Source organism: Choloepus didactylus, chromosome 23, assembly GCF_015220235.1.
Source record: "Choloepus didactylus isolate mChoDid1 chromosome 23, mChoDid1.pri, whole genome shotgun sequence".
NCBI lineage: Eukaryota > Metazoa > Chordata > Mammalia > Pilosa > Megalonychidae > Choloepus > Choloepus didactylus.
The window spans coordinates 9302782-9316420 of NC_051329.1; the positions used below are offsets into that span (position 1 = coordinate 9302782).

A 13639-nucleotide genomic window follows, 5' to 3' on the forward strand; every position below is an offset into this window, starting at 1 on the left:
TTCTTGATACTATTTTTGTAACTAAGTTTAAAATGACTTTCAAATAAAAAGTTAAAAAAATAATCTTTTAACAGGAAAAAGTAGAACCAATTACATTAGGCTTCTTTTATTTTGTTCATTTGGTCTTTATTGAACAAACTAACATTTCGAACATTGACTTAAAAAAAAGAAAGAAAAGAAAGGGAAACAACAATTGAATGCAATTCATGATCTTTGATGCTGGATTTAAAAACAACAGCAGATTGAAGGGACATTATTGGGACAATTGGTGAAATTTGAAAATAGACTTTATATTAGATTATGGTATTCTATTTATATTAAATTTCCTCAGTAAAATAGTAGTATTTTGATTATGTAAAAGAATCTTTTTATTCCGAAGATATCAATGCTGAAGTATTGGGGGAGGGCAGCATCAACTTGCAACTAACTTGCAAGTTGTTTAGAAAAATACACATATATATATATACATATGGACAAAATGTAATGATTAGTAAATCTGGATTAAGGTTTGTTTTGGTTTGCTAAAGCTGAGGAAATGCAATGTACCAGAAATGGTTCGGCTTTTACAATGGGGATTTATTACCTTACAAGTTTACAATTGAGGCCGTGAAAAATGTCCAAATCAAGGCATTATCAGGACAACACCTTCTTCCTGAGGAAACGCTACTGGAGATCTGGGACTCCTCTGTCAGATGAAAAGGCACATGGTGACACCTGCTGGTCTCTCCCTTCTCTCCCAGGTTTAGTTGCGTCCAGTTTCTGGCTTCAGTGGCTTCCTCTCTGAGCGTTTGTGTGTCCTTCATCTTTTATCCTCTTATAAAAGACTCTAGTAAGAGGATTAAGACCCACCTTGAATGAGGTGGTTCACATCTCAATTGAAATAACGTAATCAAAAGTTCCCACCCACAATAGAGCTACACCCACTGGAATGGATTAAAAGAACATGATCTTTTCTGGGGTACCTCCAGCTTCAAACCATCACAAGGGTATAGGGATGTTCATTTGCTGAGGTTTTAAATTTTCCAAAATAAAAAGGGTAGAGGAGAAGATTCCTACCCATGCAGTCTGAAACCAGAGCTATTGTTTAAATCACTGCTTGTCAATATGGTTGTCACTATTATAATAAACCTAGGTCCTGTCCCTTCTGCTGCCATCATAGCTCTCAAATCCACCCATCACCTCTACCTCTACTCTTGTCCCAGCCAATCCCATCTTTGTCTGATTGCAGCAGCCTCCAAACCTGTCTCGGCTTCTAAACTTGCCCCCTTTAATCCACTTCCCATACCGCAGCCAGAATAAACTTTCCAAGGAGTGAGGTTATGTCTTTGCTGCTTAAAGCTTTCCATGGCTTTCCCACTCCCTTTTCTTGGCTTTCAAGACCCCTCTGATGCTTGCCTTTTGACTTACCCCAACCCCATCACCCACACACAAACACATACGCACCTGATGTTCCAGCCACACTGAACTTCCAGCACTTTCACATTTATTGCTCAGTCTCTCTTAGCACTGGGTCTTAGTTCTCCAGAACACCATTTCAGGCCACGTTCATTCTAGCATCTCTTTAAGATGCAGCTCAAACATGACCTCCTCTGGGAACAGTTCTCCCACTTGCCCCAAGGCAGGGCTGTTTTCTGCTCTTTTCACTTGGTATTGTAAATGCATGCTTACCTGTCTGTCTCCCACACTGAGGACTGTCCGACATGAATGAGCCTTGTTGTCTTCAAGGGTTTGAGGGTTTAATAGAGGAATCTAACAGGACACCTGAGAAAACCATCTTCACCCCTTCCCTATTTCAGTTACTGTGGCTCATTGCCTACAGTGACCATAGACAGCCCGACAAAGCTCATTTAAGGAACCTGCCAAGATCTAGAACTTAAGCTTGCCTCTTGCAAATATACATTCATTGCTCATCTTCATTTCAGAATGAGAGAGAAGCCAAGAACTCAGGAAGTGCAAAACTGAGCCAAGGAGCTAAAGCTACCCCAGCAAGATTTGGCCCAGTCATAATTAATATTGCCATGCCTAAAGATTCACCAAACTTCCCATATTTTGCCTCAGACCTGGCCTAGGAGTCAGACTAATTGGGGAGTCACTGCCCTTCTCTTGCCTTCTGTTCCAGCACCCAAAGACCAGGGGCTGAGCTCTGAGGTTCTAACTGGTGACAGACTGTGTGGGTTGACTCACCCAGAATTTTTAAGATTTTAAATTAGTGGCTGAATCAGTTCAGGGTCTGTATTAGTCAGGGTTCCCTAGGGCAACAGAAGCAACAGGAGAGATCTGTAAATACGAGATTTTTACAAGAATCATTTCATGCAACTGGGGAGGGGATGTCCAAATTCCTCAGGGCAGGCTGCAAGCTGGGAATTCTGATGAAGGTTTTCCATGAATTCCTCAGGAGAAGCTGGCTGGCTGAAGTGGAGATGGAAAGTCTCCCTTCTGGCTGCAAAAATCATCACTTCTTTTAAAGCCTTCAACTGATTGGATAAGACTTCTCTCATTGTTGAAGGCAAACTCCTCAGTTGATTGTAGATGCAATCAGCCATAGATGCAATCAACTTACTGATGATTTAAGCCCATGAAATGTCCTCACAGTAACAATCAGGCCAGTGCTTGCTTGACCAAAGGAAATAGACCACCCCCCTCAACTATCCTGCCAGAGCCACTAATTGGCAGAGGGCAGTGAGGCCTGGGGCACAAGGCAAGGCTGAGAAGGAAGCAATTTGGAGCAGCAAACAGAATATCCAGCACCATTGTAAATATTTAAACATTTGGAAAAGTTAACATGCAGAGAACCACAGTCTATGATCATATTTTTATACAACAAAGTCAACTCCCCATGTATGTGTATATATGGTATGCTTGCATACGATTGCATGAGAATGGAGAAAGGGGTGGGGTACACACGAGTTCTGTAACATTTAGTACCTGGGCAGAGAGTGTGGGGCAGGGGAGAAGGCAATTTGAAAAATAGGATATTGATTAATATGAATTCAGAGTAACTTAATACAGAAAATCATTGTCAAAAAGCATGTAACTGCACAACCAAGTGAGATCACTGCAGCTGCTGTTTTTTAAAGGCAAGATTTTGGCTAAAAAAGAGATATGTTAATGGCAAATGGGCACATAAAAAATTTTTTTGCAACGACTTAAATATTCAGTTCTAGGGGTTTGGTTAAATTAATTACAGCACAACCTTTCAATGAAACACACACGTACATATACATATATTAATATATGTATGTAAATATGGGTATTTATTACCATGAAAATAATGTTTTTAAAGTATATCATTAAGTAAAAAATAATTAAGTTATAGAAAACAATCATATCTATATATGTTCATACATTTTCATAAGATAGTCTGGGCAGACACATGCAAATCATTCGTGATATTCACGATAGTTGCTTATAGATGGATTGTCATTGGGTTTCCTTTTCTTTTTCCTTTTTTTCTTTAACGGAGCTCCCTAATATTCAGAAATGGGAGAAGGAGGTTCGGAGGGGTTAAGGGATGTGTTGACATCGATTCAGCAATTCGGAGGCTGAAGCTGACTCCCCTGTCACCCTTGCCAGGAATGAGGGTCAGCATTCCCAATGGAAGGGGGTCACACGTCCCCAGGAGTGGAGGCCGAGTGGCAAGGACCGGGATTCTGCCGGAAAGGGATCAATGATGGGTCTTGAGCAACTTTGCCCTTGGCTGACGCAAGCGATGGAGCCACTGACGTGATGGCAGCTTGGCCCGAGCGGAAAGAGAAAGACCCTTTGAAGTGCCCAGGGCCCCTGTGTCATGTCAGGGGCTCAGCCTCCCTGGCCGTTGACCAGTCCCGGGGCACCTCCCACCCCCCCACCCTGCGGCAACCCCAGCTGAGTCACTCCCAATGGCTCAGTGGAGCTGAACGTTGACTCTGCAGAAATTTTGCAAAACAGTCTTAAAACGCCGACATTACTTAAAATTAAATTATATTTAAAATCAAATAATATAAACTTATAAATAAATAAATTTTATTAAAAACAAAGGTAACAAATGCTCAAATCTTAGTGCTCCCTAATCATCTCACTATGCTGTCGTATTCTCTGTGCTCCTGGGGTTATGGTATCTGTAGGATGTGTTCCTACACATGCTCTTTCCAGCTGCAAGGTCAGTGACCTCACACCGGGAAATTGACATTTCCATAGTGGGAGTAACGAAACCACAGCCACCAGCATATGGTAGAAACTAAGGTGGATTTATTCGTTTGTTGATTGTCTAGGGCAAGGTTAGGCAAACTATAGCCTTCGGACCAAATCTGGGCCACCCTTTGTTTGTTTGTTTTTTTTTACCATTTTTCTTTCTTTCAAATTAATTTTATTTTAAAATTTCCGAAATTTGCAAATGCTCTAACCCTTCCAAGTAACAACTCCCTCTTCTCCCTGCCCCCTCCCCTGGTAACTTCTCATCTACTTTCTGTTTCGATGAACTTGCTATTTCTAATATTTCATACAAGTGAAATCATGCAGCATTTGTCCCTTTATGCCTGGCTTCTTTCATTGAGCATAATGTTTTCTAGTTTCTTCCATGTTGCAGCGTGCATGAGCTCTATGATCCTTCTTTATGACCGAATAATATTCTGTTTTTTGGAGAGACCACAATTTGATGGCCATTTGGGTTTTGTCCACCTTTTACCTTTGTGAATAATACTGCTGTGAACATGCCTGTGTGTCTGTCTTGATCTCTGTTTTTCATTCTTTTGGGTACACACGCAGGACTGGAATTGCCAGTAATGGATCGGCAGTCTATGTTTAACATTTTGAGGAAATGTCAAACCATTTTCCACAGCAGTTGCAACATTTTACGTTACGACTGGCAAAGTACAAGGGTTTCTCTGCCAGTTTTTATAAATAAAGTTTTATTGGAAAACAGCTATGCCAAGTCATTTACATATTGTCTGTGGTTGCTTTTTGTGCTGCAGCAGCAGAGGTGAGTAGTTGTGGCAGAAGCTGGACGATGAGCCACAAAGCCTGAAATCTTCACCATCTGGCTCTTCACAGAAAACGGCTGCTGTCCCCCATTCTGGACGTAAGAAAGTAACGCAGAGGGCTCGAGTCACAGTCTTCACACATGTTCCCCCAAAGACGCTCAAAAGCAGGGGCCGGTTCTGTTTGATGGTGGCAGACATAGTGATACAAATGAGGACTCTGAAGCCAAGTTCTGGGTCCAGCATTTTCTAGCCACAGTGGACAATGTATCTGGGTAAGTCTTGATCTTCCTGAGTCCTCATATGTAAAACTAGGGGCATACAGAAGAGGCGCAGGGCCTGGCAGCAGCACCCCAAGGGGTGTGTGTGGCGAGGGGCACTGTCCACCCCAGCTACAGGTAACAAAACTGTCCCTGCAGGATTCTCCAGAGGCAAAGGCAAAGGCCAAGGCTGAGACTCTTGGGGTACAAGATGCTTTCAGGGACCCACATGCGTGAGGGACGGGGGTGTCATGGTTTAATTGTGTCCCTCAAAAAGGTATGTTGATACTGAATCGAACACATGAAAATGGTTAAAGTCGGGAATTTGGGGTTCTATTTATGTTCCTGCAATAAAAGTGTAAATAATAAAAAAGTAAATTACGTTTGGGTTCTGACTGTTTATACTTTAGGTAGTCTTTTTAAAAAGGAAGCACCTTAAATACTTAAAACAATTCCTCCATCTTCATAAAGAGATGTTTTTTTTAAAAGACTGAAAATGTGCTCTCAGATGCAGGAGCAGGCAGGGTTGTCTTGGATGAGTTTCAGAGGAAAGCGAAGTTGGGGGTTTCTAGTTCCCTGGTTTTTTCTGAGGTCACAAACAAATAGGCCATAAGGCTGTTCCTTAGCAGTTGAGACAATTTTACTGCAGGAGTGGTGTTCTGGTTTGCTAACGCTGCTGGAGTGCAAAACACCAGAAATGGATTGGCTTTTATAGAATTGGGGTTCATTTGGTTACACCATTACAGTCTTAAGGCCATAAAGTGTCCAAGGTAAGGCATCAACAATCTGGTACCTTCACTGAAGGATGGCCAATGGCATCTGGAAAACCTTTGTTAGCTGGGAAAGCACGTGGCTGGCATCTACTCCAGAGTTCTGGTTTCAAAATGGCTTTCTCCAAAATGTTGCTCTTAGTTACTCTTGGGGAGTTTTGTCCTCCCTTAGCTTCTCCGGAGCAAGAGTCTGCTTTCAACGGCCGTCTTCAGACTTTCTCTTATCTGCAACTCCTCTCTCAGCTCCTGTGCATTCTTTGAAGTGTCCCTCTTGGCTGTAGCAAGCTTGCTTCTTCTGTCTGAGCTTATATAGGGCTCCAGTGAACCAATCAAGGCCCATGCTGAATGGGCAGGGCCACAACTCCATGGAAACTATCCAATCAGAGTTACCACCTACAGTTGGGTGGGTTGCATCTCCATGGAAACACTCAAAGAATTACAATCTAATCAACACTAATACGTCTACCCACACAAGATTGCATCAAAGATAATGGTGTTTTAACTGTGGTATATACACATGATGGAATATTATGCAGCTGTAAGACAGAACAAAGACATGGATCATGTAATAATGTGGATGAACCTTGAGGACATTATGTTGAGTGAAGTTAGCCAGAAACAAAAGGACAGATTCTGTATGGTCTCACTAATATGAACAGACATTAATGAACAAACTTTGGGAGTTAAAAGCTGACAACACAGGCGACCAGGAGATAGAAAGAGGGCAGAGATCAGCCATTTGATGCTGAAGGACTACAGAATGTTTAGGATTGATTGCATAGATCCAGAAACAGATAGCATAATACTGTGTGATGGTGGCACGGTATTGTAAGTACACTGAACAAAGATGTCTGTGAGTAAAGCTGAAAGAGGTGGGATAGGAGAATGTATGACACCAGAGGTAAAGATAGAGGATAAAGACTGGGACTGTATAACGTGGCAAAAACTGGAGTGGCCAATGACTGTTACTAAATATACAAATATAAAAATGTTTTTGCATGTGGGAAAGCGAATGAATGTCAACCATGTAGAAATTTGAAAAAGGGATGGTATTCAGGAAAAAACATAATCAAAGCAAACTGGAGTCTATGGTCAACAGTAGCGTTGTAATATACCTCCATTAAATGTAACAAAGGCAATATGCCAATGCTAAATGTATACGAGAGGGGGATATAGGGGAGTAATATGGGATTCTTGGTAGCGGTGTTATTTGCTGACCTTAGTAGTATATTGTATTGTATGACATGTGATTTTTCTTTTTATCATTTTTTCTTATTGCTAAAAAAAAAAAAAAAGCAATTTTTCTTGTAGTAATCAGTATGTTCAAGTGCTGATTGTGGTGATAAATGTACAACTTTATGATGATACCATGAACAACTGATTGTACACTGTGGATAAATGTATGGTATGTGAATATAACTCTATAAAATTGTAGGAAAATATATATATAGGAGTAAAAGTGTTGGAGAAAACATGGTGAGAGGGATGATGCCTCACCAATATGGACTAACTACAATGTGTAAACTCAGAATTGAATCTTAGAACATAGCCTAACGTGGACACAATAAATGTAATAGTCCCTAGATTGTAAGCTCTTACAGCAGTTAACTCTATCCCTGAATTGTAAGGCCTATCTCTAAACTTTGAGATGCTGATCCCCTAGCGTATACCTGATTGGTCTCTGGAACAATGCATATCTCTGAGACACCTGAATCTCAGAGCTAGAGCTCGGCAGATACGAACGTCAGTATTAGTGCATACAGCCACTGTCAAAAAAAAAAAAAAGCTGAAAAAGAGCCCAGACTTCAATTAGTGATATGAATGACGCATGTCTGGTTAAGACCAGGGCAAGCCAGGCCAAAGGATAAAGGTTGAAACTGATTGTGTTTTAAAACTTCAACTTTCATATGAGACCAAGGGAATAGATATCTATTTGGTACAGGATCTAAATTTTCTAAACGGTACAACTCTACAGTCGATTTGTTCAAACACCACAAGTGCATGGAACTTTGAATAGGAAGTGAGATACGGTAGGTTAGTATAGGCTGGAGTGAAATAGTGACACATCCTAGAGTAATTTGGGCAGATAATAAAAAATATATTTACAGCCTCCCCCTCCCCAGCCCCGAGGATCTGGGGGAAGGTGCGGATGTGTTGGACATCCTCACCTGGACTGGTGTTGATGTTGTCACAAACATTGGGACTGGCGGTTTGATGTGCTGAGCCCTCGAGCATGGGACTTGCCCTTATGAAGCTCATTACCACAAAGGAGAGTCTAAAGTTGTATGTAATGGTGCCTAAGAGTCTCCCCCTGAGTACCTCTTTGTTGTTCAGATGTGGCCCTCTCTCTCTCTAACTGAGCCATCTCGATAGGTGAACTTGCTGCCCTCCCCTCTACGTGGGACCCGACTCCCAGGGGTGTAAATCTCCCTGGCAACGCAGAGTATGACTCCCGGGGATGAATGTGGATCCAGCATCATGGGACTGAGAGTATCTTCTTGACCAAAAGGGGGATGCAAAATGAGATGAAATGGTTTCAGTGGCTGAGAGATTCCAAACGGAGTCGAGAGGTCACTCTGATGGACATTCTTATGCACTATATAGATAACACCTCTTAGGCTTTAATGTATTGGAATAGCTAGAAGTAAATACCTGAAACTACCGAACTCCAACCCAGCAGTCTGGACTCCTGAAGACAATTATATAATAATGTAGATTACAAGGGGTGACAGTGTGATTGTGAAGACCTTGTGGATCACACCCCCTTTATCTAGTGTATGGATGAGTGGAGGAATGGGGATAAAAACTAAAGGACAAATGGGGTGGGATGGGGGGATGATTTGGGTGTTCTTTTTTCACTTTCATTTTTTATTCTTGTTCTGGTTCTTTCTGATGTAAGGAAAATGTTCAGAGAGAGATTGTGGTGATGAACACATAACTATGTTATCATACTGTGGACAGTGGATTGTATATCATGGATGATTGTATGGTGTGTGAATGTATTTCAATAAAACTGAATTTAATAAAAAAAAAAGATAATGGTGTTTTGGGGGACACAATACTTCCATACAAGTGGTACAAGTGGTTTTTGGGTGTTCATTATTTTGCATTGGAAAGAGATGTTTACAGAATTTCAGAAGAATCCTACTTCTAGGTGTAGACCCAGAAGAAGAGAAAATGGTGATTCAAGCAGCTACTTGCCCCTCTGACCACTGGCCCTAAGAACATGGCAGCACTACTCAGAGCTGCTAAGAGGCGGAAGCTGCCCCAGCCCCAGCCAACAGAGGAACAGATAAGCAAAATGTGCTCCATCCACACCATGGAAAATCATCAGCCACCAAAAGGAATGAAGTGCTCATACCTGCTACGCCACGGATGAACCTTGAAAATGTGATGCCAAGTAAAAGAAGCCAGACACAAAAGGACAAATATTGTGGGATTGCACATATCAGAAATAACTAGAATAGGCAAATTCATAGGGACAGAACGCAGAATACAGGTTTCCAGGGGTCAGTGAGAAGGTGGGATGGAGGGTTATCGATTACCAGGTACAGTTTCTGTTTGGGGTGAGAAAACAAAATTGGGAATGGATGGTGGTGATGGTAGCGCAATACGTTGGATGGAATTAACGCCACTGAATTCTGTACCATAAAATGGTGAAAATGGCAAATTCTGTTATATATTTTATCACTATGAAATTAAAATAAATTAATTAAAAAGATATATTGAAGTAGTTTCTTAGAAGATAATGTAGGGAAACATCTTCAAGACCTAGTATTAGGAGGTCGCTTCTTAGACCTTACATCCAAAGCACAAGCAACAGGAAAAAAAAAAAATAGATAAATGGGAACTCCTCAAAATCAAGAGTTTCTGTGCCTCAAAAGAATTTGCCAAAAGGTGAAGAGGCAGCCAACTCAATGGGAGAAAATATTTGGAAACCATCTATCATGCTTATATAAAGAAATCCTACAACTCAACAACAATAGTACAAACAACCCAATTTTAAAATGGGTGAAAGATATGAAAAGCATTTTTCCAAAGAGGAAATACAAATGGATAAAAAATACATGAATAAATGTTAATCTTCTCTAGCTATTAGGGAAATGCAAATCAAAACCAAAATGAGATACCATCTTACACGGGTAAGAAAGGCTGCCATCAAACAAACAGGAAACAGTAAATGCTGGAGAGGATGTGGAGAAATTGAAACACTTATTCATTGCTGGTGGGAATGTATCATGGTACAGCCGCTGTGGAAGACAGTTTGGTGGTTTCTCAGAAAAATAGATATCAAATTACCCCACGACCTGGCAATTCCACTTCTCGGTATGTACTCAGAAGATCTGAAAGCAGTGACATGAACAGACATTTGTACACCAATGTTCACAGCGGCATTGTTCACAGTTGCCAGGAGATGGAAACAATCCAAGTGTCTTTCAACAGATGAGTGGATAAACAAAATGTGGTATATACATATGATGGAATACTATGCAGCAGTAAGAAGGAACAAGATCTTGAAACATATGGCAACATGGATGAACCTGGAAGACATAATGCTGAGTGAAATAAGCCAGACACAAAAGGAGAGAGATCATATGCTACCACTAATCTGAACTCCCTGAACAATGTAACATCAATGTCTCATAATGTAGAATATTGGGGACCTAGTGATAGACAGAAGCTGATGAGGGGGAATGATTATCTAATATGTTCAGCTATATTAATGAGGATGAATTCAAAGGTATGATAATGGATAAGGGTGATGATTATTTGTTAATGGATTATAAGTATCAGAGCAGTACTGATTGAGAAAAGGAAGGAAAGGGGTTATTTGAAGTCATTTTTCCCATAGATCAGCAACACAAATATAGATAGGTGCTTGCATGATATACTTCTAAGGCATGACACTAGTACAGAGAGTTGACAGCAGAAGGGTACATGGGAAAAATCTACCTATTGCATACTAGGGACTATAATTAATATGAATACCATACTAGTACCACACAAATTCTAGGGACAAATAATTAAGGGCTGAAAAGAGCTATAGGGTGTTTTGGGGCCATGAGAATTGTTTAAAATGGAGAGTGATGATGATTGTACAAGCAAGTGATGATAAAATGAGATATGGATGGATTATCATGGACGAAACATATGCTATGTAACTTAGGAACCCCCTACTTCGTAAGTCAAGCCCTCGATATTGAGGCTTGCTTGGGTGAAACTTATGGTTGTAAAGGGGAGGCTGAGCCCACCTATAATTATGCCTAGGAATCACCTCCAGAGAACCTCTTGTTGCTCAAATGTGGACTTTCTCTCTCTAAGCTGAACTCTGCAAATAAATTCATCACCCTCCCCCCGATGTGGGACAGGACCCCCCAGGTGAATGGGTCTCCCTGGTGATGTGGGACACAGATTCCAGGAGTAAGCCTGACCCTGGCATCGAGGAACTGAGAATGCCTTTTTGACCAAAAGGGGGGAAAGAAAGGCAACAAAATAAAGTTTCAGTGGCTAAGAGATTTCCAATAGAGTCAAGAGGCTGTCCTGAAGGTAACTCCTAGACACGCCAAATGACCACAATATGATAAGCCCAAGTTAACAGTAGTCCTGAAAACCATAAAGAATACCTGGATCCCTATCTGAGAATCTATAAAAGTTTCACTCACTAAGTTTACTCATCAGAAACTTAAATCCTTCAGAGAGCTCCTATGCGACCTAAGTCCCAAAACCCAGAGGCAATAGCCTCTTCAAGAACATCAACTATATGTGTCCCCTTTGCTCATAAAGTTGACACCCCTTTTCAATATGAACAGGTTAGGGTGGTCACTGCCTAGACATCCCTGAAGATCATGAAAGTGATTAAACTAGAGGAAGGGGAAGCAACAGACAAGATGGGATTTAACAAAGGATTATGTATTCTGAATCTTTATATAATTTTCTTTTTCTTAGTTGCTAGGGTATTAGAATAGCTAGAAGGAAATAACTGACACTGTGGAACTGTGATCCGTGATAGTCTTTGAAATTTGCTCTATAACCACTTGTTAAAATGCACTTGGGCCCGGACCCGGAACAACAAAGCGCCCAAGACGGAGCTCGAGCCCCGGGGGCTCCTAGCAACGGGCCGGAGCGGGAGTTCCATGGAGACGGGGGAGTGCGTCCGTCTCATCATCATCCTTGTCCTCCAGCTGATCCTTCGCGTCCGCCGCCCCCTCCTCCCACGGATGTGATCTTCGTGGTGGGACGCTAAGTTTTTAAACTACCCCAATGGATGCAGACAGCGATGTTGCATTGGACATTCTGATTACAAATGTAGTCTGTGTTTTTAGGACAAGATGCCATTTGAACTTAAGGAAGATTGCTTTGGAGGGAGCAAATGTAATTTATAAGCGTGATGTTGGAAAAGTATTAATGAAGCTTAGAAAACCTAGAATTACAGCTACAATTTGGTCCTCAGGAAAAATTATTTGCACTGGAGCAACAAGTGAAGAAGAAGGTAAATTTGGTGCCAGACGTTTAGCACGCAGTCTACAGAAACTAGGTTTTCAGGTGATATTTACAGATTTTAAAGTTGTTAACGTTTTGGCAGTTTGTAACATGCCATTTGAACTCCGTTTGCCAGAATTCACAAAGAATAATAGACCTAATGCCAGTTATGAACCTGAACTTCATCCTGCAGTGTGCTATAGAATAAAATCTCTAAGAGCTACATTACAGATTTTTTCAACAGGAAGTATCACAGTAACAGGGCCCAACGTCAAGGCTGTGGCTACTGCTGTGGAGCAGATTTACCCGTTTGTGTTTGAAAGCAGGAAAGAAATTTTATAATTGATCACTTCATTGGTTAGAATCCCTATCTGAGCACCTTTTAAAACGTGCTGCACATTGGACTCAAAACAAAAGGAAACTGGACCAACAGTAGTGGAGGAGGTGGACTCTTTTACTCAGTCACGGCTGCAGCTACGCTCCAGTCCCTTTGGGTTTTATTTCAGACCTTGCTGTAATATAAAAAGGAAGTTTACAAGACATGACGTTGCTGCTTTTACAAAAGGACATTCTATTTATTTCTGCAGTAATTCTCATGTCCTCTAAGTAGAGCTGTCACAGTGTGCACTACCTTAAATTGTTTTGTTGTTGTTGTTGTTAATTTTTTTTTTCTGGTTTGAGCTAATGTGTTTTATTTGTGAATAGTCTTTTACATTTTTGTATGCTGAATATGGGCACCAAAGAACCTGTAAAAGTTATCTTTTTCAATTGAATGTGCACAAATAAAAGTTTGGAAAAGACCTCTCTTCACATCCATTCAATAACTTTTTTCCCCATTTTCTATTTTAACAAAAATTGTATTCATAATTTTTTTTAAACTATGCAAGCTTAGACTTTTGCTGAAGTGTTGTTGGCTTCTTTTTGAAGTGTATTTTGTATATACATATATATGTATATGACACACATGTATAGTATCTCTTTAATGCTTTGTTACCAAATATCAAATAGGAATTTTTTTCTTGCAGATTAGAAGTGAAAACATGTATATAAACCTGAGGGAACCAGAGTAGAACTTTAGAGTTAAAGCATAATGTTTTATGTTGCTAATTTAATGTGATAGAAAATGTTAAATAACTTCTGAAAATTAAGAGAATTGTAATTTTAAAAAGAGAAA

The 13639-nt window shown here is 40.6% G+C and overlaps 1 protein-coding gene across 1 annotated transcript; it reads left to right on the forward strand.

The window, feature by feature from the left end:
* The first annotated feature begins 12190 nt into the window (after positions 1-12190).
* LOC119519396 (TATA box-binding protein-like 1) lies at positions 12191-12945 on the forward strand. The gene has a single exon (XM_037817002.1). The coding sequence runs from the start codon at positions 12247-12249 to the stop codon at positions 12805-12807; it is 561 nt and encodes a 186-aa protein (XP_037672930.1). The 5' UTR covers positions 12191-12246; the 3' UTR covers positions 12808-12945.
* The last annotated feature ends 694 nt before the right edge of the window (positions 12946-13639 follow it).

Bases quoted from the DNA above. Each gene is read 5' to 3' on its own strand.
- LOC119519396 (XM_037817002.1), top strand. From the start codon at position 12,247: ATGGATGCAGACAGCGATGTTGCATTGGACATTCTGATTACAAATGTA.